Source organism: Aquarana catesbeiana, linkage group LG12 (genome assembly GCF_042186555.1).
Source record: "Aquarana catesbeiana isolate 2022-GZ linkage group LG12, ASM4218655v1, whole genome shotgun sequence".
NCBI lineage: Eukaryota > Metazoa > Chordata > Amphibia > Anura > Ranidae > Aquarana > Aquarana catesbeiana.
The window spans coordinates 183,731,346-183,757,786 of NC_133335.1; the positions used below are offsets into that span (position 1 = coordinate 183,731,346).

Genomic DNA, 26,441 nt, shown 5'->3' on the forward strand with positions numbered 1-26,441 from the left:
GATCTATTTTTAGAATTCTTTATATATATATATATATATATATATATATATATATATATTTTTTTTTTTTTTTTTTTTTAAATGTATAACTTTTCTTTATTTTTTATAAAAATATTTTTTCTTTATAATTTCTTTAAAAAAAAAATTGTATACATTGATATATATTGATTGACACAATTCCACATAAACATATTCTACTTCTTTTACCTCACATGATCTGATTTTTTAAATTTTTTTTTATTAAAAAAATATTTATTTTTCTTTATTTTTTATAAAAATATGTTTTTCTTTATAATGTCTTTTTTAAATATAAAATTTATTATTTTATTTATATTTTTTTAACTGATTGACACAATTTTACATATTATACATATTCTATTTCTCTTACTTCACATAATCTAATTTTTATTTTTTTTTTTTACATATTTTTTATAATTTTAATAAATTTATTAATTTTTCTTATAATATAAAATTCTTTATAATTTTTAATTTTTTATTTTAAAAAATTCTTTATAATTTCTTTTTTTTATAATTTTTTTTATTTATAATTTTTTTTAACTGATTGAAACTATTTTACATACACCTATTCTACTTCTTTTACCTCACATGATCTGATTTTTTTATAATTTTTTTTCTTTTATGAAAAAAAATTTATAATTTTTATTTATTTTTTATAAAAAATATTTTTTCTTTATAATTTTTTTTTTCATTTTTTATTTATAATTTTTTTAACTGATTGACACAATTTTACATATTATATATATATAATACTTCTTTTACCTCACGTGACCTGATTTTTTTATTTTTATAATTTTTTTTATATATTTTTTTTTAAAAAAAGAAAAAATATTTATAACTTTTATTTATTTTTTATTAAAAATAATTTTTTCTTTATAATTTTTTTAAACTGATTGACACAATGCATATACATAGTCTAATTCTTTTACCTCACATTATCTGATTTTTATTTAACTGATTGACAATTTTTACTTATTATACATATTCTACTTCTTTTACATCACATGATCTGATTTTTTTTATTAAAAAAATATTTATAATTTTTCTTTATTTTTTTTATAAAAAATATTATTTTCTTTATTTTATATGGAATTTTTTTTTTTATATTTTTTTTAACTGATTGACACAAATTTACATATTATACATATTCTACTTCTCTTACCTCACATAATCTAATTTTTATTTTATTTTTTATATTTTTTTATAACTTTAATAAATTTAATAATTTCACTTATAATAAAAAATATTTATAATTTTTATTTATTTAAAAAAAATTCTTTATAATTTCTTTTTTTTATATATTTATTTATTTATTTTTTTTTTTTAACTGATTGACACAATTTTACATATACATATTCTACTTCTATTACCTCACATGATCTGATTTTTTGTATTTTTTTTAACTGATTGACACAATTTAACATATACATATTATACTTCTTTTACCTCACATGATCTGATTTTTTTTTATAAATTTTATTTACATTTAAAAAAAATTTATATTTTTTATTTATTTTTTTATAAAAAATATTTTTTTCTTCATAATTTCTTTTTTTATTTTTAATTTATAATTTTTTTAAACTGATTGACACAATTTTACATATACATATTCTGCTTCTTTAACCTCGCATGATCTGATTTTTTTTAACTGACTCAAGCCTCACTTAGTCCTCATAAAAGGGGTTGCTTTGCTTCACCACCACCTGAAGATGACATTGCAGACCCATATACCATATGGGTGCTATTTAAGAATTCAGTCTTATTTCTTTCCCCTTTTTCATTTTATTTTTTATTATTTATTTTTTTTATTTATAATTTTTTTAACGGATTGACACAATTTTACATATACATATTCTAGTTCTTTTACCTCACATGATCTGATTTTTAATTTTTTTTAACTGATTGACACAATTTTACATAAACATATTCTGCTTCTTTCACCTCGCATGATCTGATTTTTTTTAACTGATTGACACAATTTTTCATATCATACATCTTTTACCTCACATGATCTTATTTGTTGTTTTTTTATAATTTTTTATTTTTTAATAAAAAAAATCATTTTTATTTATTTTAATAAAATATACATTTTTATTTTTTTAAACTGATTGACACAACTTTACATATTATACATACTCTACTTATTTTACCTCACATGATCTAATTTTTATTTTGTATAATTTTTTATCATTTTAATACATTTATTAATTTTACTTATAATAAAAATATTCATAATTTTTATTAAAAGTTTTTCTTTATAATTTCTTTTTTTTATATTTATTTTTATTCATAATTTTTTTTGATTGACACAATTTTACATATTATACATATTCTACTTTTTACCTCACATGATCTGATTTTTTATAATTTTTATAAAGAAAAATTTATGAATTTTATTTTTTTTTTTAATATTTTTTTCTTTATAATTTTTTTTATAAAAAAGTTTTTATATTTTTTATGAAAAAAATAGTTATAATTTTTCTTTATTTTTTTATAAAAAAATATTTCTTTATAATTCCTTTGTTTTATAAAAAAACTATAATTTTTTTAACTGATTGACACAATTTTTCATATACATATTCTACTTCTTTTACCTCACATGATCTGATTTTTTCATTTTCTTTTTAACTGATTGACACAATTTTACATATTATACATATTATACTTCTTTTACCCTCACGTGATCTTATTTTTTTTATAATTTTTTTTATATAAAACATTTATTTTTCTTTATAATTTAATTTATAATTTTTTTTATAAAATGTTTTTGTTTCTGTATCATTTTTTTTAACTGATTGACATAATTTTACATAGTATACATATTCTGTGTCTTTTACCTCACATGATCTTATTTGTTTTGTATAATTTTTATTTTTTTATTAAAAAAAGTATCATTTTTATTTATTTTTTATAAAAAATAAAATATTCTTTATCATTTCTTTTTTTACTAAAAAAAATACATTTTTTATTTATATTTTTTTAACTGATTGACACCATTTTACATAAACATATTCTACTTCTTTTACCTCACATGATCTGATTTTTTTTATCTGATTGACACAATTTTTCATATTATACTTCTTTTACCTCACATGATCTTATTTGTTTTTTTTATAATTTTTAGATTTTTTATAAAAAAAAATGTATCATTTTATCAAAAATAAATTATTCTTTATATTTTTTAAACTGATTGACAACTTTACATATTATACATACTCTACTTATTTTACATCACATGATCTAATTTTTATTTTTTATATATTTATTAATTTTACTTATAAAACAAATATTTATCATTTTTAATTATTTATGAAAAAAAATTCTCTTTTTAATTTATTTTAATTTTTTTATTTATAATTTTTTTAACTGATTGACACAATTTTACATATAAATATTCTACTTCTATTACCTCACATAATCTGATTTTTTGTAATTTTTTTTAACTGATTGACACAATTTTACATATTATACTTCTTTTACCTCACATGATCTTATTTTTTTTATATATAATTTTTTTTTAATTTTAAAAAAATGTTCATTTTTATTTATTTTTTATAAAAATAAAATATTCTTAATATTTTTTTTAATTTAAAAAAAAATACATTTTTTATTTATAATTTTTTTTTAATTGATTGACACAAGTTTACATATTATACATACTCTACTTATTTTACCTCACATGATCTAATTATTTTTTTTTATAATTTTCATATATTTAATAATTTTACTTATAATAAAAAATATTTATAATTTTTATTTATATTTTTTATTAAAAAAATGTTTATTTCTTTTTTTTTTATAATTTTTTTTATTAAAAAAATTCTTTATAATTTCTTTTTTTTATAAAAAAATTCTGTATATTTTTTTTAACTGATTTACACAATTTTACATATACATATTATACTTATTTTACCTCACATGATCTGATTTTGTTTTATAATTTTTTTTTCCTTTTATAAAAAAAATTTATAATTATTTATTTTTTATGAAAAAAAATTTTCTTTATAAATATCTTTTTTTATTCATTTTTTATTTATAATTTTTTTAACTGATTGACACAATTTTACATATTATATATATTCTACTTCTTTTACCTCACATGGTCTGATTTTTTTATTTTTATAATTCTTTTTATATATTTTTTATAAAAAGAAAAAAGTATAACTTTTAAATGTATTTTTTATAAAAAATATTTTTTTCTTTATAATTTTTTGTTTTACTGATAGACACAATACATGTACATATTCTACTTATTTTACCTCACATTATCTGATTTATATATTTTTTTTTAACTGATTGTAAATTTTTTACATATTATACATATATTATACTATAATATGCATATTCTACTTTTACCTCACACGATCTGATTTTTTTTATTTTAAAAATTATAATTTCTTTATTTTTTATAAAAATATTATTTTCTTGATAATTTCTTTATTTTATATGAAATTTATTTTCCATGTGCTCCTTGCTGTGAAGGGCAGTTATAGGTGGGGGCAGGGGCCATTTTGTTTGTTACTGATGTAATATTGGTGAGGAGACACACTGGACACCTTTGCCTAGTGCTATGTGCCCAATGTGTCCCCTGTGCCTTTAAGGAGGATTGGGCTACCTCTAGGCCCACCTGAACCTTATCCATTAGAATGCATGTGCTTCCACTGTGGAGACCTCATAAATTTACAGGAATTAGGACTGCACATAATACAGGGTGCTGTGAAGAGGCTTTGCAGCTTATGCATGCGTTTGCAAATGTGTCCTATATAAACCCCTGTTTTTAACACATACTGTTAGCAGGTTAATGCGGTTGCTAAGCAGCCTGGTTGGCGAGTTGAGCTGGGCATTTCTCTGGTTTCATCCTACAGTGATGCATGACCACGTAGATGCCAGTTAAAGTAATGTATTGCAGAATAGCAAAAAATGCCCTGGTCATGAAGGGGGTTAAATCTTACGGCGCTCAAGTAGTTAATAAATGCTTTGCTTTCTGTCAGGATCTGTTCCTCTTTGTACATACTGCTCCTCAACATGCAGAATCAGGACTTTGTGCACTAGGATTGCAAACTTGAGATTTTTGGGGCAGTGGGGGGGGCTTATTATATGTATAGAGCATATGGTTTTCCCCAAACCACCCAACCTCTATGCGGCCACACAATATTTTGTGGAATCCCTAGCCTATGCCCACCTAATGGAGAGTGGGGTTAGGGTAATCCCACCCTTCTCCACTTCTGAAGTGTACAATTTTTTTTTAATGGAGTACGTACTCTGAGCCCCCCTCCATCTTTTTATGCAGTCTCCTTCTATAGGGGAATCTCTGAGGCCCAGTTGTATACCATTACGTGGCTCTCATTCTTCTCACACAGGGCGTCTCTCTTTTAGTGGCCACCACCCCAGTACCATCCCAAGGCAAGCCATGGATGAATCTATTTTCTTTCCTTCACCATAGGTGGAAGAAAGTCACTCGATTCCCCTATCAACACAGTCAGGGTTGATGGGGGGGGGGGGGGGGAAGATGCCTCCCACAGCGCTATTGTATTCTGCTGGTGGGGGCACGTAGGGCTCCTCCCTAGCCAGCAGAATACAACGATTACTGCTAGCAGCTATAGTTGCATGTTGAAAAATCTTTCAGGCTGGTTGTACTCAAGTTGATCAATAGATTGACTAGGGTACAATCAGCCTGCTCATACATGCATGGAAATTCAGCCAATTCTTGCCTAAGTGGCTGAATTTCAACCCATGCATGGCCAGCTTTAAGGGGACACTAGATTCTGGTCTAAATAAATCTATTCAATTATGTATTTTCAACTCAAAAAAGTACCATCTTTTGTTCTCAGTTTATTTCATTATTTTTTTTTTTTTAAAGCGGGGTTCCACTCAAATTTTTAACCTAATCTTACCCCCTTCAGTTAATTGCATAGATGTTCAAATGGCGCACGAAAAAAAATGTTATCGCTGTAATTACCTTTATATTGTACTTTGTGGCACTTCCTGTCTCTCCTCCCATAGGAGTAGGCGTGTTTATTGCCTTTCCCAGCGCCGCACTGTCTCCTGGGAGCTTAGTGTCAGGCTTCCCAAGATTCAGTGTGGAAACAATGATCATGCGTGTGAACAAGCCGTGAATGAACAGCATTCACCGCATCCAGGAAATCAATGCTTGTGGGCTTTACATGCCCACAAGCAAGATGGAAACAGCCAGCATCACATTTAAGTTATTCTTCAGTACGAAAACAGACAGAGGCGGAAATATTACACCCAAACTGACTATTATTTTGGGGTTAGCAAAGTGTCTCAATGACCTAAAAAATAAATAAAAAAAAAAAAAGGATTGGTCGCCGGACTCCCGCTTTCATTTCTGCTATGATCCAAGTGCCTGTTAGGAGGATAGCTACGCTCACTCCCAAGATGGACTAGACCAGTGATGGCAAGCCTTGGCACCCCAGATGTTTTGGAACTACATTTCCCATGATGCTCATGCACTCTGCAGTGTAGTGGAGCATTATGGGAAATGTAGTTCCAAAACATCTGGGGTGCCAAGGTTCGCCATCACTGGACTAGACACTATAGGGTTTGTAGTGTGCATAGAGCAGTGCATAGAGCAGTGCACATGACCGCAACCAACACACATTGCTCGTTCCAAAATGGAATTGGGGGGGGGGGGCACAGGCAGAGGGTCAAGAGCTCACAGAGAATGTTACAAGGAGGTAGCAAAACATGGTGAGAAAAACGGTTTAATGAAAAATAGATTACAGGGCCATTTAGTAGTGGCTGTCTATAGATTACTTTTGGAAAGCAAGGATATCATTTAGGGGGAGATTTACTAAGACTGGAGCAGTTGTGCATAGAAAGCAATTAGCATTTAATTTCAGCTTGTTCAATTAAGCTTTGACAATAAAACCTAGAAGCCGATTGGTTACAATGCACAGCAGCACCAGATTCTTTGTGCCACAGTTTTAGTAAGTCTCCCCCTTGATGTCACTTTAAGGCCGGGTTCACATATGTACAGCTGTGGTTGCCAACCAGGGGTCCGGTGCGTTCCTGTACCTCACGCAGCAGTCTGCCAAATATATCAACCAAAAGGAAGCATCGTTAACTGCTGGAACACCCATGTTGTAGAAGTAAGCACCGAAGACCATTGAGAAATGGTAGATATAGAAGCTGTGTAACCCTACCCTGGGCCTTCAGAAAGCACAGAAGGAAACAGACGGATGAAATGCAGTAATAGACATCAGGTAACATCTGATCGCACAAATCACATCCAAGGTGTGAAGAGACTCGTCCCCCACTGTCTAAGGCATAGGGCACAAAGAAAGGAAACACAAAGTCCTGATTGAGATGGAATAAAGAAAGGTAAAAAGGATGGCTGAGGCCGTAAAAATTGAAGACTTGCTTAACGGGGAGTGATTATGCTTGGGCGGGGGAATTCTGATCTTTGCTTGCCGTGTCTAGTCACCTGAAGGTAGCAGCATAACCCTATTGTAATGTAGACAATACTGTGTCCTAGGATGTACAAGAAAATCATATTACTCAATAGATGTAAATTACCAACCTTGTCACCTCCGTGTCTTGATCCCTGTACAGTATCAAAAGCTTCAGGTGGGTTTCTATAGGGAAGCTTTTTATCAGTCACATGTTATAAAATCGTTTTTTTTTTTGTTTTGTTTTTTTGTAGATTGGGGGGTGAGCCTCACACAATACACAGTCTTATCATGCATTTTAGTCTTTCCTGTTGCATTTCAAATACAAAATGAAATAAAAGGCAAACAAACATGAAAAAGAACTTTATTTAAATTTTCCAGCCATGATCAAATTATAAAAAAAAAAAAAAAAAAAAAAATTATTAAGTGCACATTTTAAAGCGACATGGTCAGGGGAGAAAAAAAAAAAAAAAAAAGAACAACAAAAAAACAAGACAAACTGTCCTGCAAAAGTAGAGATATTCTAGTTGACTCTCCAGCAGCTCTTGTGTCCAAACTCCTCTCTGTTTTGGCACTGCAGCCTCCATAAGTAATCAACACTTTTGAGAGTGCCAGCTAACTGTGTCCCCTTCCCCGCGCTGGAGCGCCATCCTCTGACCCCCTATGTCACTGCTGGAGTCTTGTAGTGGGTTGAAGGAAGGTACAAGTACACGGCAGGTGACACAGGCATCAAGAACTTCCAGGGACAGCAGAAGACACTAAGGGACACTGAACAGAACAGAGTGGGGAGGATAGGAGAAACAGGCCACTGAAAAGTAGTAATACCTCCTCTTGCAGGGCACAATTCTTTGCGTTTTTACCCTGATGGGCAGGGCCGCTGATAAGGCAGTACAACTGGCCCTGTTGTACCAGGCCCGGCCCCATCAGTGCAGCAGGAGTGGCCCCGGCAGCTTTACATTTAATTTCTGCCAAATAAAAAAAATAATATACACTAGCCCTTGCTACCAAGCTCCACCCCCACAGCTCTTTGCTTAGGGGGGGTTATAAATGCATTTTCCCGGGCCCCATCAGGTCCAGAGAGGGGCCCGGGAGGTAGGAGCAATGCAGGGACTTTTGCTTCTGTTTCGGGCGCATGCACATTATCAGCGTTGCACCGCATGTTCAGGAAGTTCTGGCCGGCTGCTCGCTGGCAGCGGAGTGATCTGACCGTCATGCACTCTATTGCTCAGGTGCCGCGACTATGTGAGGTGACGGACAGGGAGCGGGAGATGTAAAACGAATCCCGAAGGCGCGGGCAGATAGCGTGGCACTGGCAGGACACAGTGAGTGGGGACTAGAATTGCATATTGTAATGTTGCTGCAGAATCCTCACAGTGCCTTACGATGTTTAGCATTAGGATAATCATTCACACAGCACACTAGGTGCTGCATGGCTCTGTCACAGTGTGCTACATAGCTTTTACCAATTTAACAAATTTAGTCCTAGTAAAGTTTTAAAACGGCACTGGGACCATGCTGCAAACATGTTTTTTATACACAATCCTGGTCCCAGCCCGCTGTATATTTGTAGGGGCAACTGTCGGGTTTTACATGGAAGTGATACGAGCAGCCCTAAAACAGCCACTGCATTGTATGCTTCCCCCCAAACCCCAAAGACAAAGCTGCATTTTGTTTTGAGGCAGCGTCAGGGGAGGGGCCAGGAGAAGAGTCGAGGGTGGGGTTCAAGGGGGCCCTATAAATTAGGCTGTACGGGAACCCATGATTTCTAACAGCGCCCCTGCTGATGGGTAATGGTTCAAGGTCATATGACAAGCTCCATTTCTAGTAGCTCATCTGACAAAATGCAAAAAAGGAAGTGGCCAACTGCTTTAACAAGATCCACAGTAGATATGAAAAAAAAAAAAAAAAAAAAAAAAAAAAAAAACACACAACATTTTAAAGAGCAGTAAGTAGAAGTTAGTCTACAGTGCTATATCTAAAAACACCCTGAGATTATCACATAAATAGGGGTAAGGTGTACATGCATCTCAATTCAAAACCTTTTCTTTTTTGGTATTGAACAGAGTAAGGAATGATTAAACTCCAATTAGGTTTTTTTTTTGGGTCTGTGGCACATTTGAGAGATTTCCATTTCCATCCTACACCGAGTGTCACCACTGGAAGATTTCCCCTCATCTCCTGTTCTGGTAACAACTGTAAAATGTTTGATTTGCACAACTTTTGTCCCAATGGAAAATAGTAATCAGAACAAAAATAAAATTAATCTCTCCAGAAAAACACATGCAATTTAAAACAAAGTAAAAAAAAAAGTTAGTGTGGATCAGGGGGACATGTATGTGTGTGTATGTATGTATGCATGCATGCATACATGTATCAGCCATCCTAGTATTGCAAAGACAAACCGGTATATTAACAGCACAGAAAAAGAATCAAAGGACCCCGCCGATTGGTGCTTTGTAGAGCAGACTTTAAAAGAACAGTCAAATCAGTCCTGATGTTTATGGTACTCAGTTGCTAAATGTTGCTGAGAAGGAGACGTCCTATTCAGATTTAAAAAGGCTCATTGTTGATGTAGCGACTGAACACGATAAAGGCCGGGCTGGGCTTGTCAGTCGGTACCATATGTCCAGCTCCCTGTGAGAAGAGAACAGTGTCAGTGTAATTGGAGGTTACATAAAGCATCTGGATAAAAAGGAGAACCTTCACAGAAAGGAACATTTTGCAATTAGCAAAACATGGGAGGTTATGTCAGATCTGTGCTGCCACTATACTACCACACAGGTATATGCTAGTGGAGTGCAGTGTATTTTAATTTTCCACCTCATTTGATCAACAGAAATACTATATTCAAGTCTCAGTTTAGCAACTGAAAAAAAAAAAATAAAAAAAAAAAAAAACACCCCACACACAAACATACCTGACTGCATATGTATACAAACCCTTAAATAGGACACCCAAACCATCACCAGTGTAGCCAATGCCTTTTCACTGATTAAAATCGAGACCACCTTCAGCAGCCTCCCAAACCCATTGGTCATGGGACAAATTCCAGGCCACCCACAAAGGCAACACTTTACTGCCAACAGTGCTGAATCTTGTCTGCCCCTTCATGAGGGTTCACAGCTGCCTTGAGTGAAGCCTGGTACATACTAAGCTTTTTTCATTCAACCCAGTGGGCTAAACGGGAAAAAAAAAAATTAAAAAAACCCATAGTCATGGTGTCCAGCAAAAGGCCAACAAACCTGAAACTACTGACCGATTCTCTTATTTCAGGCTGTATCTGTCCTTCAGGGTGCACAGTTAGCCAATGGGATATAAATGGGATATAAAGGAATGGGGTGTATGGCTACGCTATGTCTAAATAGAGAATTAACCCCTCATCTTTTGAGGTTTTGATGAAAGTGACTGTGTATATAATCCTTCTGTTTTAAGAAGGAAGCGCTGTATTATGGTCATAGAATATGTATTGTTTTAAAGGTGCAACTTATGAGCAAGAAGAGCAGTAGCAATATATCTAGAACACTCACCTTTATTGTAAGAAAGGTCAGGTTGGAAAATTCCTTTACAAATCCACCAACTTGCTGCTCGTCTCCATCATTGAGAAGCCACGGGCGGCGCTGTACCAGTAACTGATCGTCAAAGCAAATTCAGAAAATTATCAACAAACAGAAAAAAACAAAACAAAAAAAAAAAAAACCAAACACACACACACACACACACACACACACTCTATAAAAAAAAAAAATACTACAAATAACATGATCTTAGAGAATTTAGCAGGCCTGGGCCATCAACATTTACCAACAGGTACCCTGGAGACACAGTCACCTGCCCCTTCAAGACAAAGTGACAGTGTCTGCCACTATCCCACCCGGGAAAAATTAAACATACCCATTTGTGTTCTGTTGATGCTTCCCAATTTGCTACTGCCTTACAGGTATGGAAGAGGAGGAAGAAGGGGGGGGGGGGGGGGGGGGGGCGACACACCACAAGTAGCCAATTTGTTCTGCTTCATTGCTTGAGTGCTAACAAGAGGTAAATTAATAAGAGGGGAGAGTAAAGTGACAGAAAGAGGAGTTCATCAGTATGCCGCTCCCCCCCATTGTCTAGTCACGGGCTGGGGAAGGGACAAGACCTGTAAGCAACTACAGCAGAGAAACATTTGGTATTCTGCCCTTTTACAGGCTGCAATGTGTAGCAGAGCTGTACTCAAGACTGAATGAACAATCTCTCCTATACATGTATTTCACCATTTGCCTGTAAATCAACTGTAAAAGGCTAAAACACAGCAGGATCTACCTTCTGTTGTAGGGAATCCACAAACCACTGGTCACCCAAGAAGTTGCAGGCCATGTCTACATCTCCATTATATACTAGGATTCGGTATTTCTAAGAAGAAAAAAAAAAAAAAAAAAGTTTGTATGCGTAGCTCAGCAGTACGTTCCTTATGATAATGCTTTCATAATGACGAATATATAAAAGGCTGAATGCATCTCACCATAGCACCAAGCAGCTTCAAGTAGTGCTCCTTCATGCTCTCATAAACCCGACCATAGTCTCGGTAAACATCAAAGCTGCAGATAAAATAATGTATTGTATCAAACAAATGTATGGGTTATAAATTACTTACTTTTATGTTGTGTCATATTTCACTGTATACTTTTATTATTATAATTAAAGGGCACCTACAAGCAAAATGGATTCTCCAAATTACTGTAAAGTAACCAATTATAGGTTCAGTCCACCCAAATGTGATATTGTCATTACTACAGGAGTTTGGTGGCTTGAGTCAGTCCCCATCTTTTTTGTCTCAGATACCTAAACTTAACAATTCTTGCTTTGCCATAATGCCCAACCTTGCTCCTGTCCATGTGGGACTTTTGGGTGCTCCCACCCACCTTGTGCTTTCCAGCTCTTTCGGTTGCATTCCCTAGAATATGACAAATACAAAAATACCCAACAGAGATTGGGATCCCCCCTACTGAATCTCATGGGCTGATACCTTCAAACCTGGCAAATAAATCCATACCAGAAGCTCAGGACACCGCCGACAGACAAATGTTCAGCCTGGGGACTGGAAGGTTTTACAGCACCGCCGCCGGGCCAATTAGAAACCGCAGCGTGCTTCGTGCATGGGCAGTAGGGAACCAAGAGTGAAACCGATAGGCTTCACTGCCTGGTTCCCTTACCAGGAATGGCAACAGCAGCACCCAGGAGTCGATCCGAAGATCGGCTGGGGTGCCGACATCACGGGCTCCCTGAGACAGGCAAGTGCCCTAATGTTAAAAGTCAGCAGCTGCAGTATTTGTAGCTGACTTTTAAAATTTTGGGCTGGACCTCCTCTTTAAACTTCCCTATTGCCATCTTATGTGTCCATGCACACATGGAGGTTTTTAACAGTTTAGGAGCAGAGGAGTTTAGAGGAGGTTTTCTAAAAACGGCCTAAAATTGCATTCAGGAGGGGCAATTTTGACCACAAATAATGCTGAACGCTGTTAAAACAAGCCTAAACAACACTAGGCATATTTAGCACTTCAGCTTTATTTATTTCAATGGCTAGGAAAAAAAAAAAAAATTCTGGCCAATGAAATAGATAAATGCCCAAACTCTGGTAAACTCACCTAAACTGTTTGAAGAAACCAGTGTGCATGAGGCCTAAAAAGTGTAAAGCTCCTAGTGTGTCCGATAATGTAAAGGACCAACTAGCCATTAAGAAGCACCTTGCATTGTACAGTGGGATCAGTGAGTTCAGCTTTAGAAAGGAACTGCCACTTCGTGCTGGCTTTGACTTCAAAGAAGAAAGAATAGAAATAAGCAGCTCTAACACACATTTAAAGCATTAAAGAATTAAAGTTGAATTCTCCCCCTCCTCTCCACGGCTCCAGCATTCTCACTGTGGGCGCTCGGCTGTGGATTCACAGCCGGGCATGCACTGCGCATGCGTGAGCCGCACTGCGAACGGTCAGGCAATCTTCTGGGACCTGTGACGTGTCCCAGAAGACTGCAGGGAGAGGTGAACTTCCTTTCAGCACCGCGGAGCGCCAGGAGGACATGAGAGCTGGGTGCCTCTAAACCAGTGTTTCTCAACTCCAGTCCTCAAGGCGCCCCAACAGGTCATGTCTTCAGGATTTCCCTCAGATGAAACAGCTGTTGTAATTACTAAGGCAGTGAAACTGATCAAATCACCTGTGCAAATTAATGGATAGCCTGAAAACATGACCTGTTGGGGCGCCTTGAGGACTGGGGTTGAGAAACACTGCTCTAAACAAACGACAAGCCATGTGGCATTGGGGGGGGGGGTCACAGTAACTTAAAGCTGAAGTTCCATTTTTGGGTGGAACTCCGCTTTAAAATGTACTTAACCACTTAATACTGGGCACTTTCACCCCCTTCCTGCCTAGGCCAATTTTCAGCGCTCTCACTTTGAGTGACAATTGCACGTCATGCAACATTGTACCCATATTAAAAAAAATTCCCCCCCCCCCCCCCCACACAACTAGAGCTTTTTGGTGGTATTTAGTCACCACTGTTTTTTATTTTTTTTTTTTTTTTTTATTTAGCAAAAAACAAGCGTACATGGTTATAAAATTTCAAACAGGTAATTTTTCTCCTTCACTGATGTGCGCTGATGAGACTACGATTGGCAGCACTGGTGGACACTGTTGGAACTGCACTGATAATCAGGATACAGATAATCAGTGCCTCGATTATCAGTGTAGATGTTCCTGTTACACAAGCAGTTTATCGGCTCTCCACTCCTCATGCTGTCATGTGAGGAAAGGCATGCTGATAACCGGCTTGTGTTTACATCGTGATCAGCTGTGATTGGACATAGCTGATCATGTGGTAAAGAGCCACGATTGGCCCGATCCCGAGGACACAGCGATCACAGGAGGTCATCCACTCTGTAGCCGTCATTTGGCTATAGCGCGGTTGGCAAGTGTGCCCTTGTATTAGTTTCCTGTAATCCCTTCTAGAACAGTATTTAGAGAGAGGAAAGGACAATACTGTTACCCAAACAGGCTTTAGTGCCATATACACTGCTGCAAATTCAACAAACAGAGCCTACTAAAATGGAGAAGAGCGCACAGAGACCTCAATAAGTAATCTGCTGCTCCTTCACTATCCAATCAATCTCAACAAAAGCTGTATTGTTTTGACTACAGTGGAGAATAGTAAATGAACACGACATAACGTTATTCCACGCGTCTTAAGGCTTCTTACCTGCAGACCTCCCATTTATTGACATTCGGAGATACATGCAATGCCTTCCTCACATATTGGTCATTCAAGAAGGTGCTGGAAGCTGTACTGTTCATACAGGGAGGGTCCAATCTCACAGGTTTATTGAGGCCAGATATTAAAAGCAACTTCTGCTCCACACACAAAACATGTTAGCATTAGTACCACAATACAATCATTTAGGTCAAATTAAATGCATTTTGCTGCCCATAATATTCAAAGTCATCAAAAGTCAATTAGGAGAGATCACATTTTATCATTCAGAAGAACTGGGAACATAAAGATTTATTTTATGCATGGTTACATACTATCAATATATATTTTCTGCTGTGTAATGCCACCTAAAGCTATATTGTTGGAAGTAAAATGGTGGGAGAGAGAAGAAAACAGCCCTGGACAAGGCTGGAGTATAAAATATAAGATATGTTTAAGTGTAATCCTTTAAAAGTCACCCAGCCGGAAATGACGCACTCGCCACCTAGGACCCGGAAAGCATGGAGGCTGAAAACAGAGGAGACACTGCTCTCTCTGCTGTGGAGCTCGCCGTCCCTCCTTCAAGCCTGCAGCCACCGGTCGGAAGAGAGCAGGGACCCCCAGCAGCCTAGACCCTCGCTGGGTATGAAGAAGAGGAGACACCAGAGCACCCCCTCCCATAAAGGGGGGGGGGGGGGGGGGAATGCTGGGCTGGCCTGTATCACAGACTACACCACAAGTATGCCCCATACTATCCCCACCTGGAGAGAGCGTAGCACACCCTTTGTTCCCTGCAGCGCTTCCACCATGTCGGAGGAAACACTACAACTGAGGCCATGGTGGAAGTGTCCGGTCTATAAAGAAACTGACTTCAGGACTTCACACGCTAATCAAAATTTAGCCAGTCCCTTCTGAACTGGCTGAATTTCAATTATGTATAGCCAGCTTTAGCAGACACCTCCCAGCCTGTAGCCAGGCCCACGATCAAGCGCCGCATCCCTACCCAGGCCATTTCTTAACTAGCCTTCGGGTTCCTGGCACCCTAACTGTGGGCACCCAGCTGTGACAGCTTGTGGCGTCATGAACTTCTGCTCCGATTGCCTAGTTGGTTGAAGCAAAAGTGGGAGTGGGTACCTGCTTACCCCCATTCTTGAAGGGGGGGGGGGGATGGGTAGGCCTTAAAAGCTGAACTTGCCCTTTGGGGTGGTGTTCAGCTTTACAAAGGGTCATACAGAGTCAAGAGACTGGTCAAAATTACGTTTTTTGGATAATAATCAGCAAATATACATACACAGTGCCTTGAAAAAAGTATTCACACCCCTTGACATTTTCCACATTTTGTCATGTTACAACCAAAAGTCTATATGTATTTTATTGGGATTTTAGGTGATAGACCAAACACAGAGTGGCACATAATTGTGAAGTGGAAGCAAAATGATAAATGGTTTTCAAATTTTTTTACAAATACATTTCTGAAAATTGTGGTGTGCATTTGTTTTCAGCCCCCTTTATTCTGATATCCCCCTAACCAATTGCCTTCAGAAGTCTCCTACTAAGTAAATGGGAGTCCACCTGTGTGTAACTTAATCTCAGTATAAATACAGCTGTTCTGTGAAGCCCTCAGGAGGTTTGTTAGAGAACCTTAGTGAACAAACAGCATCACGAAGGCCAAGGAACACACCAGACATGTCAGGGATAAAAGGTGGAGAAGTTTAAAGCAGGGTTATGTTAGAGAAAAAATATCCCAAGCTTTGATCTCATGGAGTACTATTCAATCCATCATCCCAAAATGGAAAGAGTATGGCACAACCGCAAACCTACCAAAACATGGCCGATCACCTAAACTGACAGGCCCGGCAAGGAGGATTCAATTGAGAAGCAGCCAAAAGGCCCGTGGTAACTCTGGAGGAGCTGCAGAGATCCACAGCTTAGGTGGGAGAATCTGTCCACAGGACAACCATTATTCGTGCACTCCACAAATCTGATCTTTATGGAAGAGTGGCAAGAAGAAAGCCATTATTGAAAGAAAACCATAAGAAGTCCCGTTAGTCTGTGAGAAGCCATGTGGGGGACACAGCAAACATGTGGAAGAATGTGCTCTGGTCAGATGAGACCAAAATTTAATGTTTTTTTGCTTTTAGGCCAAAAAGTTATGTATGGCGGAAAACCAACCCTAAACACACCATCCCCACTGAAATATGGTGGTGGCAGCATCATGTTGTGGACATGCTTTTCTTCATCAGGGACAGAGAAGCTGGTCAGAGTTGATGGGAAGATGAATGGAGCCAAATACTGGGCAGTTTTAGAAGAAAACCTGTTGGAGTCTGCAATAGACTTGACTGGGGAGGAGGTTCACCTTCCAGCAGGACAACTACCCTAAACATACAGCCAGAGCTACAATGGAATGTTTTAGATCAAAGCACATTCATGTGTTAGAATGGCCCAGTCAAAGTCCAGACCTAAAGCCAATTTAGAATCTGTGGCAAGACTTGAAAATTGCTGTTCACAGACACTCTTCCATCCAATTGGACAGAGCTTGAGCTATTTTGCAAAATATGAGCAAAAATTTCTAGATGTGGAAAGCTGGTAGACAAAAAGACTTGCAGCTGTAATTGCAGCGAAAAGTGGTTCTACAGAGTATTGACTCAGGGGGGCTGAATACAAATGCGCACCACACTTTTCACATATACGTGTAAGAAAAAAAATTGAAAACCATTTATCATTTTCCTTCCACTTTACAATTATGTGGCACTATGTGTTGGTCTATCCCAAAAAAAAAAAAAAAAAAAAAAAAAAAAAAAAAAAAAAAAGGTACGTTTTTGGTTGCAACATGACAAAATATGGAAAATTTCAAGGGGTATGAATACTTTTTCAAGGCACGGTACCTTTATTTCTTGCTGCTTGAGGATTTTGACATGTTCTCTAATGTTAACCATTTTTCTTTTTCTTTATCGTACATCATGGGACACAGAGGCCAAGTAATAACTTAATGGGTATATAGGCACCTTCAGGTGATGGCCACTGTTATACCCAAACCAGGAAGTTCACTCCCTATATAGCCCCTCCTATCAGGAGTACCTCAGTTTTTTCACCAGTGTCTAAGGTGTTGGTCACAAGTGAAGATGTGCTCTGAGGAGCTCCAGGAGGGATCCATGCTGGATTTAAATAGCCTCCACAGACCGGACCCATCCAAAGTGTCACTGAGCCCAAAGTGGATGGTACCCAGGCCTCGTATTGCCTGTAACGCCGCTCTTTGCAGGGCTGGACCCCAGGAGCCAGGGCTTTGGTCATGTTACATTACCTAAAAGCTTTTCCTGGCAGGATGCTTTTACAGGTCCAAGGGAGTGGAACCCCGATAAAAAAGGGACCCGGTCCTTGAAGGTTTGCTAAACGCAGGCCGCCGTGATGGGGGAAGGTTGGATTTAGGGTTGTCCCGATACGATACTATCGGCACCGATACCGAGCATTTGCCCAAGTACTTCTACTGGGGCAAATGCTCCCGATGCTTCACCCGATACCTAGAGGACAGCTGTGATCGGCGGTGGGGGAGTTACAAGATTCTCCCCCCCCCGCCGGCTTTCAGCTGCTTTAGTGACACAGCGGTGATCGCTCACCGCTGACTGTCACTGCATCCTCCTCCATGTCCCCTCCTTTCCTCTGTCCCTCTCCGCTGTCCCCCTCCGTTCCCCTCTCCTTCTCTGTGCCTCTCCGCTGTGACTGTCCCCTCCGATCCCCTCTCCTTCTCTGTGCCTCTCCGCTGTGACTGTCCCCTCCGTTCCCCTCTCCTTCTCTGTGCCTCTCCGCTGTGACTGTCCCCTCCGTTCTCCTCTCCTTCTCTGTGCCTCTCCGCTGTGACTGTCCCCTCCGATCCACTCTCCTTCTCTGTGCCTCTCCGCTGTGACTGTCCCCTCCGATCCACTCTCCTTCTCGTACCTCCACACTGTCATCCTCGCCTGAAATACCAATTATGGCAAGCCAGGCTGAGCCATTGGAACAAATTGGTGGTGCAACTGCTGCTCACATCCCAGCTCCTGTATACGTGACTGAAGAGGCCTTTTCCTCCACCCTGCAGGGTCTGGAAGGAAGACTAGTGGCTTTAAATCGCATCCTCCAACCAACAGGGTAGGAAGCGTGTCAGATCCCCCTCCCCCACCTTAGACCCTTTAGGAGTACAGGATGAGGTGTTACCCTCAGGCGATCAGGAGGAAAGACAAACCGATGATTCCTCTGCAGAGGAAACAATGGTAGGTGAACCTTTTTCAGCCTCACAATCTGAGAAGTTGCAGATACAATCTCTTACGGAGATGATTCATTCTACTTTCATGCTGCCTCTAACGGACTCTGCTGAAAGTTCAATTTCTTCCTTGGGTTCCTTAAAACCCCCACAGCCTTTGCATGCGTTTCCTGTCTATGCATTACTAGAAAAGCTCATCTATGCTGATTGGGATCACCTGGATAAGCATTTTCTCCCTCCTAAGAGATTCTCAGTTCTCTATCCCATAGAGGAGAAATTCACCAAAAAATGGAAAGTACCAGCAGTTGACGCTGCGATTTCCAGTGTGAACAAAAGTCTAACTTGCCCAGTAGACAATGCACAAATGCTTAAGGATCCAACAGATAAAATGGTTGGAATTCCTGTTACTTTGTTTGGCAGGTGCCGTTACTCAGCCTGCAGTTGCTGCAATAGGCATCTGTCAATCCGTAAAGGACCAGTTTAGACAGCCCCTTTAAGAGGTTCCTGCACAACAAGCTCTGGATTTGGCAGAGCTACCAGAAGCATTAGGTTTTGCCATAGACGCCATTAAAAAGATTCTATTCACCAGGCATCTCGCCTTGCGCTTGTGCTAGTACACATGCGTAGAGTCCTGTGGTTGAAAAGTTGGTCAGCCGAAACACCATGCAAAAAACTCCTGACTGGGTTCCCTTTTCAGGGATCAGCTATTTGGGGTTGATGTGGACAAATACATCCAAACGATTTCCAGTGGGAAAAGTACTCTTTTGCCAGTCAAAAGAAAATATAAAAATGCCCTTCATTTGAATGGGCTCTCTTTCTCCTATGCCAGGGGCATCCGCCTCTAGGCAGTGGAAACGGCCTCCACCGTCAGACTATAGAGGAAAACCTCAGGGTCAGGCCCAAAACAAGTCCTGGGGCCGGAAACCTTCAAAAAACAGAGGTCTAAGGCCTCATTATGAAGAGGCGCCCCTCCTTGCCAAAGTGGGGGTGGGGGACTTCTGCAGTTCTCAGAACTCTGGCAAGAGGAAATTCTGGACAGATGGGTCATCTCCACAGTATCTCTAGGGTACAAACTGGAATTTCGGGACTTTCCACAGTCTCATTTTCTGAGGTCAAACATTCCCAAAGATCCAGGGGGAAAAAAAAAAAAAAAAAAAAAAAAAAAAAAAGGAAGGAAGGAGGAAGGACAATCTCTGTTTCGGGCACTAGACCGATTAATGACTCAGGAGGTGATCATACAAATCCCCACAGAAGAGCAAGGTAGGTTTGGGGTTTTATTCAAACCTCTTTATGGTACCAAAACTGAATGGAGATGTCAGACCCATTTTAGATCTTAAAAAAAAAAACAAAAACAAACAAAAAAAAAAAAAACAAAATGGAAATCAGTTCCTGAAGATCCGCTCCTTTTGCATGGAGTCGATCAGGTCAATGGTTTCTATCCTACAGGGAGGAGAACTTTTGGCATCTATCGACATCAGGGATGCACATCTGCATGTCCCTATATTTCCCGTTCACCAAAGGTTTCTGCGGTTCGAGGTAGAACAGCAGCATTTCCAGTTCGTAGCCTTGCCCTTCGGGCTAGCTACAGCACCCTGAGTGTTTACAAAAGTCCTGGCCCCACCTCTAGCCAGGTTAAGGGCACAGGGAATAACTGTGCCCTTAATAACGGTCTTGGCGTACCTAGACGATCTATTGCTAATAGACCAGTCGGCGGCTCATTTGGAGCAAAATGTACACATTACTACCAGTCGCCTGGAAAGTCTGGGTTGGGTTCTCAACCTAGAGAAATATTCCTTAAAACCGCTAAAGAAGCTGGAGTACTTAGGTCTGATCATAGACACAGCCCAGAAAAAGGTGTTCTTGCCTCAGACAAAAAGCAACTCCATAAGAGAGCTGTTGCAGATGGTCAGGTCAAAAGGAGATCCCTCCATTCGCCTTTGCATGAGGTTGTTAGGAAAGATGGTGGCTTCATTCGAAGCAGTTCCCTATGCTCATTTCCATTCGAGACTGTTGCAAAACAGTATCCTGTCTGCTTGGAACAGAACGATTCAAGCTTTAGACTTGCCAATGCGGCTGTCCCCAAAAGGTGTCCCAAAGCCTCAGTTGGTGGTTACTAACCTAGAATCTGCTAAAGGGAAAATCCTTCAGACCAGTTATCTGGAAGGTGGTAACGACAGACGCCAGCCTTTCAGGCTGGGGAGCAGTACTAGAGAAGACAACTGTCCAAGGACAGTGGTCAAGAACTGAGAAAGCCTTGCCCATCAACATCCTAGAGATTCGGGCAGTGCGTCTGGCTCTAAGGGCCTGGACTTTCTATTAATTCTGGTAGCCCAGAAGGTCATGGTATGCAGAAATCATAAAGATGGCAGTGGAGGATCCATGGTCCCTTCCACTACAGCCAGACCTACTCTCACAGGGGCTGATATTCCATCCTACCTTATGATCGCTAAATTTAATGGTTTTGCTATTGAAACCCACATTCTGAAGAAACGTGGGCTTTCCGTTATCTGTCAGTTATCTCTACCTCGATTAATGCAAGGAAGCCAGCTTCCAGAACTTTATATTATAGCGTCTGGAGGGCTTATGTTTCCTGGTGTGAATACAAGGGTAAGCACCCTCGGAGATATATCGTAGGCAGAATTCTTTCCTTTCTACAATTAGAGGTAGAGATGAAATTGGCCTTGAGTACTATTAAGGGCCAAGTCTCAGCTTTATCAGTCTTATTTCAAAGACCACTTGGTTCACATTCTGTAGTCCGGGGTTTTATGCAAGGGGTGATGCAGCTTAATCCACCAGTCAAACCTCCTTTGAACCCTTGGAACTTGAACTTAGTTTTGTCAGTGTTACAAAAAACAGCCATTTGAACCGATACAACGTATTCCCTTAGTCCTAACAAGGAAGTTGGTATTTTTGGTTGCTATATCCTCAGCAAGGAGGGTTTCGGAATTGGCTGCTCTTTCTTGTAAAGAGCCATATTTGATTATTTATATATAAAAACACAAAGCGCTGTGATGCTAAATAGCTGATAATTACATATAAAACCAAGTGAGGCTGCTATCAAAAGAGAGTGTTTTCAGAGTCACTTAAAAAGAATAAAATGATATTTGAAGCGCTTCACAATGTGCATGAAAATGAATATATAAGAATAAATATAAATAGTAAAATAAATCCAGCGGTGAGTAAAAATTCCTAAAAAATCCACATAAAAATAAATATATAGGGATGTATTCAGAAGGTTCAATTATACAGTCCACTTGGAGGAGCCAAGGACGCTCTGTGCAGATCAGCAGTATCACACAGTGTACTGCACTGAATCTGCTCCTGTCTAAGGTGGCTGACTGCTATAGTAAAACCTGCATATGCCTTATCATAAGGCACACGTGAGTGGATTGAAGTTTGCCTGTGTACCTTGGTATCCTAACTATTGCACAATGATTGTTTTTTTCTCTTATCTGCCTGTTTATGATTCTCACATTGGTTGTGAATAGAAGCAAAAAGCACATTGTTACTATGAAGGTCAATGAGCACCTTGATTAAGCAAGTGTTTTTAAACAGCTTTGCTAGTGATCAAAAGCTCTATACCAATCAGGATTCTACACCTGTATAATTGAACCTTCTGAATACATCCCTATATATTTATTTTTATGTGGATTTTTTATGTGAATTTTTTTACACATTCGGTGTCACTAATTTTTTATAATTTTACACTATTTTGATTGCTGGATTTTTTAGGAATTTTTACTCACCACTGGATTTATTTTACTATTTATATTTATTCTTATATATTCATTTTCATGCACATTGTGAAGCGCTTCAAATATCATTATTTATTCATATTTGATTATTCATGAGGACAGAGTGGTGTTGCGCCCTCGTCCAGATTTTTTACCAAAAGTGGTCTCAGGTTTCCACCTGAACCAAGACATTATCCCGCCATAGTTTTTTCCTAAACCATGTTCCAGGGAAGAAGAGTCACTACGTTGTCTTGATGTGGTGAGAGCGGTCAAAGTCTATTTAAAAAAAGACGACTGCTCAGATTCGGAAGACTGATGTCTTATTTATTCTGCCAGAGCGTCCTAAGAAAGGACAGGGAGCGTCAAAATCCACTGTCGCCAAGTGGATTAGGCAAGTTATAATTCAGACTTATAATTTAAGGGGTAAGATTCCCCCTTTTCAATTTAAGGCGCACTCTACCAGGGCGGTTAGTGCTTCTTGGGCAGTGCGTCACCAGGCCTCCATGGCTCAGATCTGTGAGGCCGCAACTTGGTCTTTAGTACATACATTCACAAAATTTTATCAGGCGGATGTAAGGAGGTATGAGAATATCACCTTCGGGCGCAGTGTGCTGTAGGCAACAGCATAGGTCCTCAAGTCTGGGGGTACCCTGCGGGTTGTCTCCCCCTCCCCTCAAGTAGCATTGCTATGGGATGTCCCATTAAGTTATTACTTAGGCTCTGAGTCCCATGATGTGCGATAATGAAAATAGGATTTTTATAACAGTTTACCTGTAAAATACTTTTCTTGGAGTACATCATGGGACACAGAGGTCCCTCTCCTCTTTTTGGGGTTTAAGTATATTGCTTTGCTACAAAAACTGAGGTACTCCTGATAGGAGGAGGGGTTATATAGGGAGTGAACTTCCTGCATTGGGATACAAGTGTCCATCACCTAAAAGGTGCCTATATACCCATTAAGTTATTACTTAGGCTCTATGTCCCATGATGTACTCCAAGAAAAGGATTTTACAGGTAAGCTGTTATAAAAATCCTATTTCCCTCCCCAGGTCATAATGAGGTTTTGTTCATTTAGCACTGCTCTCATTTTCACAAGTCGATCTGCCCATAAAGGTCACCCACAGAAATTAGCCAGACATACAGGAATGATCAATGTTTACAACCACAAAGCACTCCACAAGCCTGTAAGGTTGCCCCTGCTGAACTAGTAAGTTTATGTCAATGTCAAGGGGAGAAAGGAGGGTGACAATGGAACTGAATTACCTTGCTAAAGTGACCATGCATCTCTGGTGACAGCATCCCTGGGAAACTCACAGCAATGTGATCGCCTTTATCCCTGTGGAATAAATAAAACCTGTCAGCTCTAAATTGGTAACTCATAGGATATAGAAGTCAGTTTATCCAAACATGTGCATGTATAACAATACAATGAAGACGCAGACTACTATAGCCACTTCCCGACTGCCCCATAGCAGATTTACTGCTACAGGGAGGCCGCACAGAATCATGTACACACACACACACACACACACGATTCTGCACTTCCAGGTGTTGGACATGCGTGCACCTGCTGATCGTTCAGTACACTGACAAAATGCCAGTCTGCCCATCTAAACAAGGCAGATTGTCATTCTGTCAGTACAGAAGACATGGATCCTGCGTTTCAGTAAAGGAGAAACACTGATCCATATCTTCCACTAGTAAAAACACCTCCCCCACTACACTGAAACATTACCTAGGCACACAGTTAACCCTTTGATCGCCCCTGATGTTAACCCCTTCCCTGCCAGTGTCATTCGTGCAGTGACTGTGCATATTTTTAGCACTGATCACTGTAATAATGTCACTTGTCCCAAAAAATAAAAAACAAACACTACAGTATATATGGCCAAACATTTGTGGACACCTGGCCATCACACCGGCCCATATCATGAAAGATATGCGTGGACACAAATTGAGTTCAGGTGTTTCCAGTGAAGTGTACTGGTAATCAGAGCATACAATGACATTTTATAAGCGATAAAAGAACAGCGCCCTCTAAGTGCAGTAACAATTAGATAAAATGAATATAAACGGTGGTGAACAATGGTGAACAAATAATGGGCGTATAGTGTCATCCGCTGCACAACGACTAGCTGGAGGAGGGGAAGGTCCGGTGTAGGTGTACTGGAGGCTGTGTAACCGCTGTACGCTCCTGTGTTCGGCCACACTGCTGGTTTGCGGTGCTGTCCAGATGGAGAGATCAGCGCTGTACACTGCTCACGGGGACGGACGTCACTTCCGGGTCGGGTCGGCAGGAGGTGCTCGCATTCGGGAGATGCATGTCCCTTCCTCAGGCCTCAATGGCAGCCATCTTTGGTGGGGGCATAATATACCCACATGGTTCATAGTCACATGATTAGTTACCATGGAAGCATTATACAAAACAACGGAGATGAGAAACAGTGTGTTTCTGTGTGGTGGGAAGGCAATGGGAATGGAGATATGCAGCAATGGGGAGGACAGCGGATGTGGGACATGATACGTGTATATTATTTATAATATATGGGATTGGGTATGGCAATGTCAGGTACTAATGGGATAGGATAAGAATGCAGATAAAAATAATAAAAAGGTAAAATGAAATAAAAATAAAAAGTGAGATATGTGTAGAAGAATTTGGGTGGGAGGATATAAATGATGGTGGTAGTGGAGGGTGTAGGCTGTATAGAGCAAGATGATAATTATGGGTGGTAATAGAGATTAGTAATGGTTATTTAAAAAAAAATAAAAAATAACCATTACTAATCTGTATTACCACTAGGGTTGTCCCGATGCCACTTTTTTAGGACCGAGTACAAGTACCGATACTTTTTTTTCCAAGTATTCGCCGATACCGATTCTTTTTTTTTAATGTCACGTAACAGTGTGTGTTTTTTTTTTTTTTTTTTTTAACAATGCTTTCTTTTTTTGGGGGGTGGGGTGGGGGTGAACGGTGTGTGTGTGTGTGTGTGTGTGTGTGTGTGTGTGTGTGTGTGTGTGTGTGTGTGTGTGTGTGTGTGTGTGTGTGTGTGTGTGTGTGTTTATTTATTTACAATTTTTAATTTTTTAAAATAATATTTTTTTTTATACTTTATTGCAATATGTGTTTTTTTTTTTTTTTTATCAGCCCTATTGGGGGGCTTTGGTGAGATATCAGGGGTCTTAACAGACCTCTGATATCTCCCCCTTGAGACAGAGAAAGAGACCGAGGATAGAGATTCCCCAGTCCCTTTCTCTGCAGCCTCAGCTGCACTGAGAATGAATGGAGAGAAGACAGTGGCTCCTCTCCATTCATAAACTGAGACATCGTAATCACAGGAACACAATGTTTCAGTTATGTGAATGGACAGAGTCAGCTGACTCTGTCTATTCACAAAGCAAGGAGGAGGAGGAGGACGGCGGAACGGAGGGGGACAGAAAAGGAGGGGATCGGAGGGGGACAGTCACAGCAGAGAGGCACAGAGAAGGAGAGGGGATCGGAGGGGGACAGTCACAGCGGAGAGGCACAGAGAAGGAGAGGGGATCGGAGGGGGACAGTCACAGCGGAGAGGCACAGAGAAGGAGAGGGGATCGGAGGGGGACAGTCACAGCGGAGAGGCACAGAGAAGGAGAGGGGATCGGAGGGGGACAGTCACAGCGGAGAGGCACAGAGAAGGAGAGGGGATCGGAGGGGGACAGTCACAGCGGAGAGGCACAGAGAAGGAGAGGGGAACGGAGGGGACAGTCACAGCGGAGAGGCACAAAGAAGAAGGAGAGGGGAACGGAGGGGACAGTCACAGCGGAGAGGCACAGAGAAGGAGAGGGGAA

At 39.1% G+C, this 26,441-nt stretch overlaps 1 protein-coding gene across 1 annotated transcript in view; it reads right to left on the reverse strand.

Annotated features, from left to right (window-relative positions):
• Positions 1-9,325: 9,325 nt before the first annotated feature.
• LOC141113258 (lysosomal protective protein-like) overlaps positions 9,326-26,441 on the reverse strand; it is a 36,044-nt gene continuing 18,928 nt past the window's right edge. Inside the window, exons 10-15 of the mRNA XM_073606273.1 lie at positions 23,877-23,949; positions 14,655-14,803; positions 11,929-12,004; positions 11,730-11,819; positions 10,958-11,059; positions 9,326-10,064 (exon numbers count right to left, since the gene is read on the reverse strand). Coding sequence (XP_073462374.1) covers positions 9,981-10,064; positions 10,958-11,059; positions 11,730-11,819; positions 11,929-12,004; positions 14,655-14,803; positions 23,877-23,949 — 574 coding nt within the window. The 3' untranslated portion in view covers positions 9,326-9,980. The remainder of the gene's footprint in view (positions 10,065-10,957; positions 11,060-11,729; positions 11,820-11,928; positions 12,005-14,654; positions 14,804-23,876; positions 23,950-26,441) is intronic.